Source organism: Pongo abelii, chromosome 18 (genome assembly GCF_028885655.2).
Source record: "Pongo abelii isolate AG06213 chromosome 18, NHGRI_mPonAbe1-v2.0_pri, whole genome shotgun sequence".
NCBI lineage: Eukaryota > Metazoa > Chordata > Mammalia > Primates > Hominidae > Pongo > Pongo abelii.
In genome coordinates this window covers 47403404-47421589 of record NC_072003.2, presented here as the reverse complement: position 1 = coordinate 47421589, position 18186 = coordinate 47403404, and the positions used below count along the sequence as shown (strand labels likewise).

At 45.6% G+C, this 18186-nt stretch overlaps 1 protein-coding gene across 1 annotated transcript in view; it reads left to right on the top strand.

The window, feature by feature from the left end:
• Positions 1 to 18186, top strand: part of ABCC11 (ATP binding cassette subfamily C member 11) — a 66369-nt gene that overhangs the window by 12172 nt on the left and 36011 nt on the right. Inside the window, exons 6-13 of the mRNA XM_024233198.3 lie at positions 4463 to 4636; positions 5406 to 5553; positions 5729 to 5877; positions 7209 to 7316; positions 9576 to 9827; positions 12284 to 12355; positions 15225 to 15349; positions 17458 to 17530. Coding sequence (XP_024088966.2) covers positions 4463 to 4636; positions 5406 to 5553; positions 5729 to 5877; positions 7209 to 7316; positions 9576 to 9827; positions 12284 to 12355; positions 15225 to 15349; positions 17458 to 17530 — 1101 coding nt within the window. The remainder of the gene's footprint in view (positions 1 to 4462; positions 4637 to 5405; positions 5554 to 5728; positions 5878 to 7208; positions 7317 to 9575; positions 9828 to 12283; positions 12356 to 15224; positions 15350 to 17457; positions 17531 to 18186) is intronic.

Sequence of the window (18186 nt, the reverse complement as noted above, 5' to 3'; positions counted from 1 at the left end):
TAACAAACATTAGGTATTTATTGGAATCATTGTGGTTATTATTGTTCACCATTTTATTGGTTTTGTGGCCTTAGATAACTTGTTCAGCCTCTCTGAAGCTGTGGAATAATAATAGAACCAACCTCATAGGATTGTTGTCTCGTAGGATTCAGTGAGTTTGTACATGTAAAGCATGTAGACAGGGGATAGTGGTTGACAAGTGTAAGCTGTACAATTAGTGTTAGTTTCCATTAGGCCTTGAGCTCCACTGTCCTCCTGCACTTGACCGACAGCTAAAAGATCTCCCTGTTTATCTCAGGAAAGTCATTAACAACCCCTAACTTACTCTTAGCCATACATTGCTCCAAGTCATTACTTACATTCGCTTGGTCAGTTCTCTAACATCCCTTTTGTGTGGCAGGTTCTGTTATTGTCCCCATTGTCACAAAGGAGGAAACTGAGGCAAGGAAAGGGTAGGTAACTTGTAGAAGGTCATGTGATCGCTAAGTGCTGGGGCCTGAATTTGGACATGGTGCCTGGCTGCAGAGTCCAGGTCTTCAACCCTTGCAGTCACCCGCCTCACTAAGGAGCCCTGTGCTAAGGCCTAGCTTGGTTCCTTTCTGTATATTCTGAGCACCTGCTGTATGCAAAATCCAGTTTCCTCAAACATCTTCATAGAAGCATAAAACAAAATGGTCTATTTGAGAGTGGAGATGGAAGTAATTTCTGAAGTAAGGATTTCTAGGCAGTTGCTTATATACATTTTAATTTAATTCAATTAATTAATTTATTTTTGAGCTGGAGTTTCCGTATTGTTGCCCAGGCTGGAATGCAATAGTGCAATCTTGGCTCACTGCAACCTCTGCCTTCTGGGTTCAAGTGATTCTCCTGCCTCAGCCTCCCGAGTAGCTGGGATTACAGGCATGCGCCACCACGCCTGGCTAATTTTTGTATTTTTAGTAGAGACGGGGTTTCACCATGTTGGCCAGGCTGGTCTCAAACTCCTGACCTTAGGTGACCTGCCTACTTTGGCCTCCCAAAGTGCTGGGATTACAGGCATGAGCCACAGCTCCCAGCCTACGTTTTATTTTTAAATTAATTAAAAAATTTTGTTTTACTTAAAAACATTTCTTTGTCCTTTCTCTTGCACTAAAATTAATTTTTTAAAAAGATCTGAATACATTCTCCTTGGAAACAAAATAAAATAGTATGGAAGTTGCCTTAGGCCTAGTTTCTTCCCCTATGCCCAGAGATTAGCACCATTAGCAACTTGGTTTTTGTACTTCAGACCTTTTAAAGCACATTTGACTGGACGCAATGGCTCACACCTGTAATCCCAGCACTTTGGGAGGCCAAGTTGGATGACTCGCTTGAGTTCAGTAGTTCGTGACCAGCTTCGGCAACAGAGCGAAACCCCGTCTCTACCAAAAATCCAAAAAGTTAGCTGGGCGTGGTGGCATGCACCTGTGGTCCCAGCTACTTGGGAGACTGAGGAAGGAAGATGACTTGAGCCCAGAAGGCATAGGTTGCAGTGAGCCAAGATTGTACCACTGCACCCCAGCCTGGACAACATAGTGAGACCCAGTCTCAAAAAAAAAAAAAAAAAAAAACCCAAAACCAAAACAGTCCATTTAGGTACACATGCAAGTTACCCATAAAAAACATTGGATTTTGTGTTTGTGTATTTTTATGTAAGTGGTACTATGTTTTACATAGTGTCATCCTCTTGGTTTTGCCAATAGAAAATGTAGAACATAGCTTTTGGGGGATTTTTTACATCAATGATACTACATCTTTGTGTTGCTTTGTAGCTTTCCCTCCTGCTTATTGTGACTGAGCTTTCCAGTTAGCACACATAGATTGTCCTTATTTGTATTAGTCCATTTTCACGCTGCTGATAAAAACATACCCAAGACTGGGTAATTTATAAAGGAAAAGAGGCTTAGTGGACTCACAGTTCCACGTGGCTGGGAAGGCCTCACAATCATGGTGGAAGGTGAAAGACACATCTTACGTGGTGGCAGACAAGGGAGACTGAGAGAGCTTGTGTAGGGAAACTCCCCCCTATAAAACCATCAGATCTTGTGAGACTTAGTCACTGTCATGAGAATAGTCCCTCCCACAACATATGGTAATTGTGGGAGCTACAAATCAAGATGAGATTTGGGTGGGAACCCAGCCAAACCGTATCATTATTTTTTTCAGTGATGCTGAATCATAATTACAGTACTTTTGGCGTGCCTGAATAAAGTGCTATATATGCATTATCTAGCACCGTTCTCAAATCAGTATGAGAAAGTAGGTTGTATTATTATTTCCATTTCACTGATGAGGTGACAGAGGCACAGAGACGTGGAGTAATTTGTCTATGGTTGCACAGCTAGTAAATGACAGGAGCTCTGGGGCATCAGCTCTGGGGCATGAGCTCTGACAGTTTAGCTCTAGGAACCAAGATTACCTACTACTTCTGGGGTGACCTTGTTGTTGTCTGAGACAGGTTCTCACTCTATCACCCAGGCTGGAGTGCAGTGGTGCCATCATAACTCACTGCAGTCTGGACCTCCTGGGCTCCAGCAATCATCCTCTCTCAGCCTCCTGAGTAGCTAGGACTACAGGCACACACCACCATGCTTGGCTAATTTTTAATTTTTTTTAGAGGTGGGGTCTTGCTATGTTGCCCAGGCTGGTCTTGAACTCCTGGCCTCAAGCAATCTTCCTGCCTCAGCCTCCCAGAGTGTTGGGATCATAGATGTGAGCCACTTTGCACAGCCTGGGATGGACTTTTTAAATCCTTTTCCACCAGCTTGTAAGATGTTTCCAGCATTTGGCTGGTGTAAGCAGTGCCGTAATGAACATCCTTGTATGTGCTTCATCTAACACGTGTGAATGTTTCGCAACAGAAAAATGAAATTGCCAGATCATAGAGTTTTGTGCAATTTTTAATTTTAAAAGATACTTTAAAATTGCCCTTCAGAGTGGCTATACCAATTTATGCTCCTGAATGTACTTTTAAATGTTTTAGAGGCTCCCACTAGGGCACGTCCTGGAAACTGGAAGGAGTTTAGGTGAAAGTTAAAAGCAAATCACTGTGTAAGGGATTCAGACTGGCAATTCTAGAAAATATTAGTGAATTGTTTTTTAAAGATTTCCTGATTTGGAATGTAAGTTTTTGTGTTTTTGTTTTTGTTTTGAGACTGGGTCTCATTCTCTTGCTCAGGCTGGAGTGCAGTGGCATGATTACAGCTGATTGCAACCTTGATCTCCTGGGCTCAAGTAATCCTCCCCCCTCAGCCTCCTGAGAAGCTGGGACTACAGGCATGTGCCACCATGCCTGGCTAATTTTCCTACTTTTTGTAGAGACGGGGTTTCACCATGTTGTTCAGGCTGGTGTCAAACTCCTGGGCCCAAGTGAGCCGCCCACCTTGGCCTCCCTGTACCCGGCCAAATGTTACTTTTTATATCGCATTGAGCCAGGCAGTATATGTGGGAGGAGGGAAGTAGGCAGAAGAATCTATAACAAAAGAAAAAAAAGGAGAAAATCGAATTAATATTATTATTAGTAGTAGAATGAATAGAATCGAGTAAAGAATAGAAGCAATTCTCTGGAATATAGATATTAGTGGTGTTACCAAGCAAAAGGGGTTCACTGCCTAATGTTCTAGAAGCCAATACTTTGACATTGGGTTTTTGAGAAAAGAAAAGCTTTTTATTGCAAATTGGCTCACAAGGAGACAGGAGTCCAGCCCAGACCTGTCTCCTTGTGCTTGCTTTAAGACACTGATTTTATTAGGAAAGATTTAAGGGGTGGATTCTGAGATTAGTAGGTGATTGGTGGAATGAGAGGGGAGGTCTGAAAAGCACTTGTATATATGCAATGATCTCTTCATGGGTCCCATTTGCAAATTCGCAGGGAATTAGTATGAAATATGTGGTGGAAATTTAGGCTGTGACGTTAGCAAGCTGGTTCTGCACAGAATCTAGTTAGCCATACTGGTTCCACCGATTTTAGCCAGTTCTGTTATCTTACAAGCAGAGGGACTTTCAGCAAGTTGTTTCTTTCTGTAACTGCTATCCTACAAACTCAAGAATTTCTGTTAGTTACTGGTTTCTTTAACTCTTTGGGGCGTGGTTTCAGTAGCAGTAGTAATAGTAGTATTTATTGTAGTAAAATATCCCTTTTATTGAGCACATTCTATGTGTGCAGACACTTTCTATGTTATTGAAATCTCACAAAACCCATATAAAGTAAGTATAATTATTCCAGCTTTACAGATGGAGAAGCTGAGGCTGAGAGTGGTAAAGTAACTTGTTGAGAGTCACACAGCCAGAGAGAAGAAAGATGTGAACCTGGGATGTCTGTCTCTACTCTTCTACCCTTCCTTGCAAGCCTTCCTGCTAGGAGAGGGCATGGAGAGGCCACCTGCCACCCCTTCTGGGTACCCAGGGAGGTGACACCTGTGCCCATCGATTTGCTGTCTTGCAGGCCATCGGCTTCTTCACCGGTGACATAAACTACCTGTTTGAAGGGGTGTGCTATGGACCCCTAGCACTGATCATCTGTGCATCGCTGGTCATCTGCAGCATTTCTTCCTACTTCATTATTGGATACACTGCATTTATTGCCATTTTATGCTATCTCCTGGTTTTCCCTCTGGAGGTAATGTCTTTCTTTATCACCCATTTGATGCTGGGCCCCAGAAGTCCCAGGGCTCTGGAATCTGGGATAGCTCTGAGTGAGAACGTTGATTCTTGTTGAACTTTCAATCCATTGTGGTTAAGATTCAGCTCCACTCCCTACTTCAAACTATTCTCTGGCCACAACATTTGGTTAATAAGTAAATAAGAGGTGAATGTGATGTGCAAAGTCTACCTCATAGCTTTCTATGGGAGATTATCTACTTCGACAACTTTCCTTTGTAGATAATCTCTGTGTGAGATTTTTGTTCCATCTCTTCTACCCAGAATGTGCTGATGTAATAACACAGCCAGCATTTAACATTTGTCTGAGCACAGTATAATGGGGAAAGGGAAGCATATTTGTTGCCAAAAATTCAGGTGAAATAAAATTGAGAAAACAGAAATGATTCTTGGATTATGTGTGCTCTGAATTATTGAAATCGAGTGTTTTCCTGAGTGCAGTCACTCTGATTGAAAGGTGATTTTAATTATTTGAGGATTTAGGGTTCCAGAAGACAGAGGAACCATTTCGGTTTAGTTTCTGTCTAAGTAGCCATAGCCTGGCTTGGGACTCAGGAAAGAGAGGCCCCTGGGATGCTCTAAGGCATGGTGGCCTGGAGAGTTTCGATTGGAAAACCTCTCTTTGGAAATACACCCAGTTGCCCTACTTATGCCAGGCTGAACTCTCCTGCCCTTGTCAAAGGAAGCCCTTGCAGATCAACTCCAAACTTGCTGTATCCTAACTCCAGGCATTCATGACAAGAATGGCTGTGAAGGCTCAGCATCACACATCTGAGGTCAGCGACCAGCGCATCCGTGTGACCAGTGAAGTCCTCACTTGCATTAAGCTGATTAAAATGTACACATGGGAGAAACCATTTGCAAAAATCATTGAAGGTATGGAAAGTCTGACTTTCTGCTCCAAACCTGGTGATGGCATGGTGAGCCAAGCCCCTCTCACCTCTTGGGGATTTTTTTTTTTTTTTTTTTTTTAATGCTTTGGGGATGGTGCTGTGCTCTTTGGAGAATGTTCTTGTGGTTATCTTTAGTGTATTTCTTTTTTATTTCCCAGACCTAAGAAGGAAGGAAAGGAAACTATTGGAGAAGTGCGGGCTTGTCCAGAGCCTGACAACTATAGCCTTGTTCATCATCCCCACAGTGGCCACAACGGTCTGGGTTCTCATCCACACATCCTTAAAGCTGAAACTCACAGCGTCAATGGTAAGGGTTTGGGGTGCTTTGTTTTCTCCCCATCATGATTGGGAGTTTTCTCATGTGTCCTCTTTTAGCCATGCCCCTCAAAGGTCTGAAGGCTTTGTAAATGGACATTATATGTTGATTTTGATTTTCCAGACAAAAGTACAGCACTGTCTTCCATCTCAACCCATCTGAAAAAGTGACATCTTGGATAGCCCTGTGGGCAGGCTGGACAGCAGAACCATCGGGGGTGTCGGGGAGGTGGTACTTGTAGTTAAAATTCTGACAATTTGAATTACACCTTGAGGTTGTGGAGTTCCTCTAATCCCTAAATAAGGGCCCCGAAAGTGCACTTTAAATACAAAGGTATAGTTTGTTTGGTCCTTCCCTTCGTGGTCGGAACCTGGCCCTGAGAAGTGGCAGCTGCCTTTCAGTGTTAGGAATCCCAGCTGTTTGAGCAGAATAAGACAGGGTACTGCTCTTGGAGGGGTGGTAATCCAACTGGGGAGGCCAGGAGGCAGCACCCAGAGCAAGAAGGGAAGCATTTGAGAGTCTGCAGCCAAGGGGTTGTGTGTGCCCCAGATGGCTGGCCCCTCTGCTTAGCTCAGGCATGCACAAGGAAAACACCCCCAAGAAGTCTGAGGGTGTTGGGGGCGCTATAGAAGGAATACTTTCAGAGGTACTTGAGGCTCACACTGAGATGACACAAGGCAGGTCTAGACGAAGGCATTCCTGCTCCATTGGAGTTCATTTTTGGTTGAAGCCAGGAGAAGAAAGGAGGAGAGATGGGTATAGATTGGAAGGTTCTTTCGGCACCTCCAGGAAGGCACCTTCTGGGGTCCTGAGAGCCTAAGGTGTTTGCTATAGTCACAGTGCAGCATGGGTTAGGCATGAAGGATAAGGAGATGTTGAATGTTAGAAAGAAAACAAACATCTGAGGCAAAGAAGAAGAAATAGGACCTTGACAGCAAGAATAGCACCAAGCTACATTGAAAGGAAGCAATGCTCACTCACATGAATTTTCTTGTTTTTTCCCCAACTTTATTCCTGTATGCACTTTATGATTTTTCTCACTATGCCAATGGGGAAACTGGGCTGTGGTAGGGGCAGCCTGCCCAAAGCTAGAGATGTCAGTGGCTAAGCTGCAACAGGGACTAGGCCTTTGACTCTAAGAATCCAAGACGAGTGCTCTTTCCCCAGCTTTTTCCAGTCTCCCCCAAACACTAGCTTAGCCTCTGTTGGATGAAGCAACTGCTTGTTGGATGCTGAGGATGTGGCTCAGGGATGCGGATGACAGGGAATGGGGGAAGCAGGAAGGGCCACGACCCTCACTGCCTCCTCCCCTTCTTATCCAGGCCTTCAGCATGCTGGCCTCCTTGAATCTCCTTCGGCTGTCAGTGTTCTTTGTGCCTGTTGCAGTCAAAGGCCTCACGAATTCCAAGTCTGCAGCGATGAGGTTCAAGGTAGGTCATCAGGGGACTGGCTGCAGGCCCCCTGCTTGGACGCTCCTCTGCCTTCAGCCCCCATGATGTTCCTCCCGAACATGTCCCCTGGCCAAGGCCTAGGTCGAGAGAGGGATTAGCTAACTCAGTGACCTCCTGTGCCAAGGCTGGTGTGGAGCCTGGGAAGACAGATGAATTGGGTCAGGTCTCAGTCCCCAAGAAGATCTTAGGATAGTGTGTCCAAACCAGGTCTCAGACAGATGCTCTGCAGACTTTATCCAGGTTTGCATAGAGTTACCCCGATAGATAGTTTTGTTTTAGAAAAACACCATAGATGTTGCTTGCATTGAAAAACTTGGACATTTTATGTGAAAACCCAGATTTTTGAATTCTCTTGAATGATTAGAAGATCTAGTGACCCTGGGCCACATTCTACTATGGCCACAAGCCGCTGGAGTTGAGGCAATAGCTGCCCTGTTTAGATGGAGGCATTTAGCTGCAGTTTGCTGCAGTTTCTACTATACCCTATTGCACCTCCAGGCCTGGAGCTGCATTTTACTTACCATTTATCATCTTAGAAATGGTCCACTTCACTTATTTACATAGCTGGCATCTGAGTTTGAAAACCCTAATCTAAACCAATTTTTAAAAGTCATTTTGTAGTCACTCCACTTTTACGTAATGCAGTCCACAACCTATTATCACTCATTCACTCATTCACTCATTAATGCAAAAAATATTTATTGAGCTCCTACCACAAGCCAGGCACTGAGAATACTGCATTGAACAGGGGTCCCTGCTGTCAGGGAGTTCTGATTTGGTATTGGAAACAGACAGTTAACAAGTAAATTAATGATCAAAGAGGATTAGATCAGATCACATGAAGAGCCATGATGCCAATAAAACAATGTGATGTCCTAGAGCAAGCTTGTCCAACCTGGGTCACAGGTCGCATGCGGCCCAGGATGGCTTTGAATGTGACCCAACACAAATTTGTAAACTTTCTTAAAACATTAGGTGATTTTTATTTTTGCTATTTTTTTTTTTTTTTTTTTGGCTCATTAGCTATCGTTGGTGTTAGTGTATTTTCTGTGTGGCCCAAGATAGTTCTTCCAATGTGCCCCAGGGAAGCCAAGGGATTGGACACGCCTATTCTAGGGAGTATGTTGGGGAGGGCTGGGGGTTCCTAGGAAGAGCCTGGTTAGGGAAGGCCCCTGCGAAGGTGACTTTGAGTGATGATGACCAGGCTGAAGAAACAGCAAATGTGAAAGCCCTGAGGCTGGAATGAGCTTGGCTGCTCTGAGTAACACAAACAGTGCTTTGCTTATCACCAGCCCAGAGTGCTTCCCTGACTTCTCAGCAGCTATGAGAAGGCTCCTGCTGCTGCCTTCCTTCCCATGGGACACTGGGTTCGCCCATTCATTCTCCCCTTCTGTGCCTGTTTTCACCTGTGGAGGGGGCAGAGATGAGGAAGCCACAATCTGAGCTCAGAAGGATGGGTAAGAGAGTCCAAAATGTCAGGAAGCATCCTTCTAGATCTCTTAAGCATATCTCCAGGTAGGGATATGTGAATGTAACCTGACTTCCATAGGATCATACTGCCCTCCCATTCTTTTAATTGCTAGAATTTATGTAGTTCAACCCTTGTGCTTTATAGACAGGGAGCTGGAGATGCAGAAAGAATTGACCTGCTAATGGTCATCTTTTGAAATGTATGATCCCAAATGACCTTTCCCCAGTGTGGGACACAGACAGAGCTTTTAATTTTCAATAGCTACAAGTAGATTTTTTTTTTTTAAAAGAGATGGAAGTCTCACTATGTTCCCCAGGCTGGTCTTAAACTCCCAAGCTTAAGCAATCCCCCCACTTGGCCTCCCAAAGTGCTAGGATTACAGACGTGAACCATTATGTCCAGCCCAATATAAATAGAATTTAATTAGAAAAACATCAATCCTATGAGTCAATGGCTATCATCACTTGGGATGAGGCTAATGTAGGTTAGGCCTTAGTCAACCTCCTGAGCGCAGAGTTGCAGTTGACAGTGCAGTGTTTGCAAATATGGAAGAGTGGCCCGGTGGTCTGAAATTTGGAAAACACTGACCTAGAATTTTCACCCACAGAAACTGGCCTTTCCTAACTGGTGGTACTTCTGCAAACTTTTACTGCTTATTAGAAATTCACAAAACCATACCAACTGGCAGGCTTGTAAAACTGGGAACACATTCCTGCTGAACTAAAGAACTGTATTCCTCCTCCTTCTATTTCTTTCTGTCTTTACAGAAGTTTTTCCTCCAGGAGAGCCCTGTTTTCTATGTCCAGACATTACAAGACCCCAGCAAAGCTCTGGTCTTGGAGGAGGCCACCTTGTCGTGGCGACAGACCTGTCCCAGGATCGTCAATGGGGCATTGGAGCTGGAGAGGAACGGACATGCTTCTGAAGGGATGACCAGGCCTAGAGATGCCCTCGGGCCAGAGGAAGAAGGGAACAGCCTGGGCCCAGAGTTGCACAAGATCAACCTGGTGGTGTCCAAGGTAGCCTTGTTCAGGCCATGCAGGCAGGCCAGCTGCCAGGCTCTCAGGACCTGAGGCTAGGAGCTTGGCCAGGTGCCCCACCATTTCCTTGGTTAAAAACTGCCCTCTCCAAGGTCTCTCCCCTTAAAATTCAAATTTTTCATGGAGGGCAAACACAGGATATCGTTCATTTTTTAATGTGAATTAATCTATCATTTAAAATTTTTTTGGCTTAGGTAAGACCCAAAATAATATGAGAGTACTGTGTGCTTGTCCTTGGAAGGACCAAGGACACAGAAAGGAGAAGGGAAAGGAGACCCAGCTAACATTTATTACATTCCTTGTATGCACCAAGCACTATCCTGTGTTTGAATTTGGTTATTCTGTGAACTCACCTTATCTGGCTCTTTCTCTGCCTAATGTTTACAAAGATTAGCTTCCTGCTGTCTCCTCTTCGCCCCTCCTCTTTTCTTCTCTCTTATCTATTAATGTAGATATTGATATCTTATAATAATTGATATAGAATAGATATAGATATTGATCTATATATGATGATAAATGTTTAAAAAATAGATAATATCTAGTAGTAATAGGTGTCAATATCGAGTATCTACTGTCTCTTATCTATTTATACTTTCTTCCTTGGTGATCATCTCTAGCCCTGCGGTTTTAAATTCTATCTCTGTGCTATTATCTCTAGCCTTGAAGTCTCTTCTGGACTCCAGACTCAACTGCCTATTTAATATCTCTCTTAAATGTCCATCAAGCATTTAAAATGAAATAAGGTTTTGATATTCACCCCCTTTGACGAGTTCCCCAAATCTTTCTTCTCCTGGGAGATGGCACCATCATCCTTCCAGTGGTTGAGGACATGGAAGTCACACTTGATTCCTTTCCTTCCCTCCCTCGAATCCAATCCACCAGCAAGGCCTGCCAGCTTGACTTGCACATCTGCCCCAAACCTGCCACTCTCACCATAGCCCCTCCACTGCCCTATCCCTGCCACTGTCACGCCGTTCCCAGAACCTCGTCATCCACCTCTCTGCTCCCACGTTCGCCTTCTTATGAGCCTTCTACCATGCAGCAGACAAGAGGGATTTTCCTTTTTTAAATAATTAATATATATTTTTTATTTCAATAGCTTTTGGGGTACAAGTGGGTTTTGGTTAGACGGAGGAGTTGTATTGTGGTGAAGTCAAGATTTTAGTGCACCCGTGACCCGATAGAGTGCATTGTACCCAATAGGTAGTTTGTATCTCTCACCCCACTCCCACCCTCTGTCTCTCTAAGCCTCCAAAATCCATTATACCAGGGGTCCCCGACACCTGGGCGGTAGACCCGCACTGGTCCACAGCCTGTTAGAAACCAGGCCGCACAGCAGGAGGTGAGCAGCAGGCCAGTGAGCATCACCGCCTGAGCTCCGCCTCTTGTCAGATCAGCGGCAGCATTAGATTCTCATAGGAGCGCGAACCTTATTGTGAAGTGTGCATACGAGGGATCCAGGTTGCATGCTCCTTATGAGAATCTTGCCTGATGATCTGAGGTGGAACAGTTTCATCCTGAAACCAATCCCCTGCCATCCATCAGTTGGTGGAAAAATTGTCTTCCATGAAACTGGTCCCTGATGCCAAAAAGGTTGGGGACTGCTGCATTATACTATGACAGAGGGATCTTTCTAAAACATAAACCAATTCAAGTCACTCTCCTTAAATCCTTCAGTGACTTTTCACTGCCCTTAGAGCCCGGGTTCCTCCAAATCTGTACCTGTACCTCTGAACTCTTTCCCACCAGTGTTCTCACAGCTCTTGGGCAGCAATGACACCTGCTCTGTAGAAGCCTTCCCTGGCTGACCCATCTAAAATTGCCTCAACCCCCAACTTTCTGTCTGTCATAAGAGCCAACTTCATTTTACTCATATCACTTATCTCCATCTGATATTTATTTATTTATGTAGTCTGTCTGTCTTCCCATCCCCTCAGCTTATATTCTGAGGTCAATGTGAGGTCTTTTCTTCATTACTGGGTCCATAGAGGAAACTCAGATCGCTATTTGATGGATGAATCAATGTTTCAATAAATGAATGCGTGCATGCATGCATGCATGGAATTCTGTGAGGCTGGCTTCTTTATTTCCATTTCACAAATGGAGAAACTGAGGCCCAGAGAGGCTAAGTGGCTTTCCCAGGATTGCTGCATAGAATAGACACCAATCTGGAATTCAGGGTTCTTGCCACCTACCCCTGAATTCCCCTCTGCCTTTCCCTTGTGATCTCCTTCATCTCGGGTCACCCCGCCTGCCTCCAGGGACTGAACACAAAGCTCCTCTTGAGCTTTGCTTGTCTGAGGAGTCTTGGGCTCTGTGTGGTTATTTTGTTTTCTGTGTGTTGTTTTGGGTTCTAAACAGTTGAGCCACCATGGGTAGGTGGGTATGACAGGGCTGTGCTGTCCCAACACTTGTGTGTCCTCCTTGGCTTGCAGGGGATGATGTTAGGGGTCTGCGGCAACACGGGGAGTGGTAAGAGCAGCCTGTTGTCAGCCATCCTGGAGGAGGTAAGTGATCTGTGGCCACATGCATGCCTGTCTGCAGGCAGTCCAGGCCCTCCCAAGCTCCAGTGCCCCGGGCAGGGCCCCCCACTGCTTTCTTCCTCACAGGGGTCTGAGCAAGTGGGATTTTTATAAATCAAAAATGGTTGTGCTTGCACTGTGCGGGAGGTGCGTGATCAAGATGGCCCTCTCTCTTCACCTTGTGGCAGCACTCCTGGTGCAAGCTGCCTCTTATGTCACCTGGAGACCTGTCCTCACCTGTGCTCTGTGAGAATACAGGATATTAACACAAAGTTAATATGATCATGCAAATTATTTCACAGGGAGTTGAGTCCAGTCTCTCTTCCACACTGCAATACCCTGTTGCAATGGTCCCTATAAAAAAAAAAGAGCATAAAAATCATTTTATAAAGCCAAACTCATAACATTGAGGAGTGGGATGTATGTGCCTTTTAGGATGGCATCAGAAGAGAAATGTGGGGGGAGAAACAGGGAGAAAGAAGGAAGGAAGGCTGGGGAGAGGAGGCCTGCTGGATGGGATGGGGCAGTCTTACTTGTACTCCGGCAATGGGGTACATATGCTTGCTGGGTGCCCTTGCCCTTGAGATTTGAACCCCCCATTCCATCCCCTGTGGAAGAGTTTGAGGTCTGCTGCCATGTGGACATGTGGCTCACACACCCTTTCTCCAGTTTCTTTTTTCTTTCTTTTCTTTCCTTTTTCCCTTCCCTTCCCTTCCTTCCCTTCTTTCTTCTTTTTTTTTTGACACATCCAGTCGGGAGTGCAATGGTGTGATCTCGGCTCACTGCAACCTCTGCCTCCAGGGTTCAAGTGATTCTCATGCCTCAGCCTCCTGAGTAGCTGGGACTACAGGCATGCGCCACCATGCCCAGCTAATTTTTGTATTTTTTGGTAGAGACGTGGTTTCACCATGTTGACCTGGCTGGTCTCGAACTCCTGGCCTCAAGTGATCCATCTGCCTCGGCTTTCCAAAGTGCTGGGATTATAGACGTAAGCCACCACGCCCGGCCATTTCTGCAGTTTCAAAAAAACCCCAAACCCATTCCCCAGATCCTTTGGGGTCACACTGCACACCTTATAACGAACACTAAAAGCACCCATGACGCCTGCTATGTATTTTTGGTCACGTTCCCTCAAGCGTCTTACACAAGCCCTTCCCCGTGGAGCCCCAACCTCACCCCCTTCTGGGCTGCCATCTCTTCCCCCTTCTTCTTCTGCCCATTGTCCCTTGTTCCCCCAACACTGGGAGAAGTTTTCCTTCCTTTCTTCGGCTTTTCCCTCAGTTCCTTCTCCCATATGAACATTGCCAAACTCATCCCCTCCTTGGAATGTGGTTATGTTACCAAAGCCAGCTCTCTCTTAACACATCAGCCACATGCTACATGTGGGATGGCCTTTCCCTGGTTTCTTTGCAACTGCAAAGAAGAAAGACTCCATTAAAAAAAATTGTAAAACTATCTTCAGTACTTACATGGGAAGTCCTGTGCAAAGAGCTTTCCATTTTCCCCTTTAACTCTGGTAACCTCCCATGACAAAGGCATACTCACGATGACCCATTTACAGATGAGTACGTGAGGTTCCGAGAGGTGACTCATCCAAGGTCATGCAGCAGGTAAGGGGTGAGCCAGGGCTGAGTCCCAGGTCCACCTGAGGTCAGAGCTCTGTTCTATATCACAGCAGCATTGCCTGGCAGCCTCCAGGCAAGACCACCTCCCTACGTGCCCAGTGGTTTGTCAGTTTCCTATGTAAATAAGCCTGTCACTTTCCTTCTAATAAAGGAAGACAGAGATGCCATTTTAAAGTTTTGTTCTTATTCATTAAAGCCTGGCTCCAAACTAGAAGTAAACATTTTAGGGTATAAAAGAGAAAGGATTAAGAATGATGAGGTCCCATGTCAGGGTGCTGGGGATGAGTGTCTATCTCTATTTGTTTTTAACGTGTTGTTTTGAACTTATGCAGAAAAGCAGGAAGAACACTACAGCAGGGATCCATATACCCACCATCTAGATGCAGCAGTTGATAGTTTTTGCATATTTACCTTACTATATAGACATATATTTTGTAGAATACTTTAAATTACACAGGTTATAACACTTTCTGTTCTAAATACTTCATCATGATGTCCAAAAGTAAGAATGTTTTTCTACCTAACAAAGATAACATTATCCTGCCTAACAATAATAATTCCATAATACCCAGGCATGCTCAGAGATAGCCTGGAACTTCTGGTGTGCATGGTGAAGACCATGGAGGCACTGGCTGCCAGGGAATAGGGCTGGGACAAATAAGAGGAAGAAACGTTCACGCCTGTAATCCCAGCACTTTGGGAGGCCGAGGCGGGCAGATCACGAGGTCAGGAGATCGAGACCATCCTGGCTAACATGGTGAAACCCTGTCTCTACTAAAAATACAAAAAATCAGCCAGGCGTGGTGACGGGCGCCAGTAGTCCCAGCTACTCAGGAGGCTGAGGCAGGAGAATGGTGTGAACCCGGGAGGCAGAGCTTGCAGTGAGTCGAGATCACGCCACTGCACTCCAGCCTGGGTGACAGAGTGAGACTCCGTCTCAAAAAAAAAAAAAAAGAGAAAAAAACGTATGGGGTGTCTTTAGTGCAGACCTTGGATTCAGTCCAAGCAGGACCTGGCTGGGCTTATCTCCAGCTGCTTCCACATGTTCTCATGGCCGGTCCCTGGAACTCGCTGGTGGGCTTGGCAGGGCCATATTAAAAGTCCCTTTTACCTAGGAGAGCCCCCAAGGTCCTGGAGGGCAGTGGGGCCTTGGGCACTGTGCCTGCTGAGCCAGGCAGGCTCTGTCCCTTGGCGCACTTGGTCCTGAGGCTGGACTCATTCTGCCGCAGATGCACTTGCTCGAGGGCTCGGTGGGGGTGCAGGGAAGCCTGGCCTATGTCCCCCAGCAGGCCTGGATCATCAGCGGGACCATCAGGGAGAACATCCTCATGGGAGGCCCATATGACAAGGCCCGGTAAGCTCCTGGGAGGGGAAGGGGAGAGCACAGGGCATGTGGCTGGTCTGGGGGCACCTCCAGCCTCAAACGGTAACCTGACAACTGCTAACACTTGCGTGCTCCACTTACACGCATTATCATATTCACCCCTCACTGTGAAAGAAATGCCATCATAGCAATTTTCCAGATGAATCAGCTGAGGCCCCAAGAGGTTAAATAATTTGCCCGAAGTCACCCAGGTGGTGGGATGTGATAGAGCCAGGATTTGAACCCAGTTGCTTTCAGAAACTTCATGCTTAACTATTACACTATATTGGCTCAAAATAGTCAATACACTCTCCCCCTCCAACATTGCTACGTTGGAACTTCATTTGTATTCGTTAAATCTTGGCCCCTAAGTGAAAAGGAAAACAAATGGGAGCAATGAGGTTCTGTGAAAAGGAAAACAAATGGGAGCGATGAGGTTCTGTAACATAGAGGAAACCAGTTTGAATCTATGGCCCCGTGGATCTCCCAAGTCTTGTCCATATCCCTCCTCTCCCTCTATGGCCTCTCTCTGCCCTAGAATTCTCGGGTTAACCTGCCCAAGACATGAGATTGGATGTCATGAGTGAAGCCTGTTCAGTGAAAGGTCCAGGAAAACTGCTCTGAACGCTACAGCTACGCTTCCAACTATGGTGGACTCTGACCTGTGACTGTTTGCTTGGTTTTGCAATCTGCCCCCGGGAACAACATAGATATGGAGGTGTAGGAACTGGCTGTCTCTGTCTAGTTGTCCTGTGGGCATCTCACAATCATGTCCAATACCAACTCATGAGCACCCTGCCTGCCCAGCCCCATACCCCTGGCTTCTTTTCCCAAATTGTGCAACTCAGTTTAATGGCATCACCCAAACCTTGCACCCCGGGAAGCCAGATGTCTCCTCCTCTGATTTCTTCCACATCTAATTGGTCACCAATCGTGAATAAGCCTGTCTCCTACATATCTCTTGTATTTCTGTCTTCTCCATCACTGCTTCTAGTTCGTTCAGCAGAACGAACTAGATCTTTTGTTTGAGCAGTTCCCACTGCCCCTGCCCTTGGGTCCCTGTCTCTAATCTGCTCTGTTCCACCCCGCATAAGATTGTCTCCAGGGCAATCATCCTAAGTCCCAGCTCTCATCTTGTCATTGCTCTTCTTTATGGTCTTCTATGAGACTGATAAAACTCATACAGAAGTTTTGAAATATCTATTAAAATAAAAATGCACCAACCTTTTGACTCAGCAAATCCACTGTTAGGTATTTAATGTGTAGATATTTTCACCCATGGAGGCAAAGACCCATATACGAGGATGTTCACACTGCATCGCTCACAGGAGCAAAAGAGTAGAAACAATTCCAGTGTCCATCACTAGGGCACTGGTTAAATAATTTATGGTGCAACCGTATAATGGAATACTACAGTGCCATTAAAACAATAATAACCTATACATGCAGTACCATGCAGTACACATCCATATATGAATAGATTATTTCTGAATAAATACGTAAGACACTGTAATAGTGGCTGCTTTTTTTGAGACGGAGTCTCACTTTGTCTCCCAGGCTGGAGTACAATAGCGTGACCTTGGCTTACTGCAACCTTTCTGCCTCCCTGGTTCAAGCAATTCTCCTGCCTCAGTCTCTCGAGTAGCTGGGACTACAGGCACGCACCATCACGCCCAGTTAATTTTTGTATTTTTAGTAGAGATGGGGTTTTGTCATGTTGGCCAAGCTGGTCTTGAACTCCTGACCTCAGGTGATCCACCCTCCTTGGCCTCCCAAAGTGCTGGGATTACAGGCGTGAGCCACCGTGCCTGGCCAATAGTGGCTGCTTTTGAGAAAAGCAAATGAAGGTCAAAGATGGGAAGGAGAACTGCTTTTCATTGCATCTTTTTGTTCTGGTCAAATATTTACTAAGAATGTGTATTAATTTAAAAGAAATGAAAGAGGGAAGGAAATGAAAAAAGCCTTCAGTGTTATACCATTAAACACCATCAAGTCTACATTTCTTAGCATGAAAATCAAGACCATTCATTTCGACACTGGGAAGGGTGATGGGCGGGAGGGCTGGTCCCCTGTGCCTTATGGCTCCCTGTCCTTCACAGATACCTCCAGGTGCTCCACTGCTGCTCCCTGAATCAGGACCTGGAACTTCTGCCCTTTGGAGACATGACAGAGGTGAGAGGGAGGCGAGCCTGCCTTCTCTGTGTAATGTTGGTGCTCTTATGTTCATGCTGCCTCCCCAGTCAGGGAAGGGAGGGATCCCAGCTCTTCCTTCCAAAGCAGCTGGAGTTTTTCCTGCAGCTGCTGCAGGAGGAGCAAAGCTTCCCTCACTGAGGGAGGTTGGGGCTCAGCTTATAGAGGCACCTGGAAAGGAAAGTGGGTACCTTACCCCACAGAGGTGGAGAGCTGACCTCAAGCTCCTTCTTCTGAAGCAAGAGCGGAGACCCCGTGAAGATGAGAAACCCCCATCGTCGTTGCCCCACTCCGGCCAGTGCAACATCAGCCATGACCCGCAGGGGCAATTTCTGACTGTAACATTTCCCCGATAATTCACAATCTTTTACGTCTGCAGCCACCTTAATACACATACGACCCTCACCCGAGATAAAAGTGGCATTGCCTTCTTGATATTAATGGTCTAATAATAGCTCAGTCTGTTGGACACTTACTACATGCAAGGTGCTATTCTAGCGACTTGAATGTAGTGTCTTAGGTGAGAGTCACGATAATCTCAGTAACCTCAGGAGGGTAGTCTCTTAATTCTTCTTCTTTCTTCTTCTTCTTCTTCTTCGTCTTCGTCTTCGTCTTCTTCTTCTTCTTCTTCTTTCTTC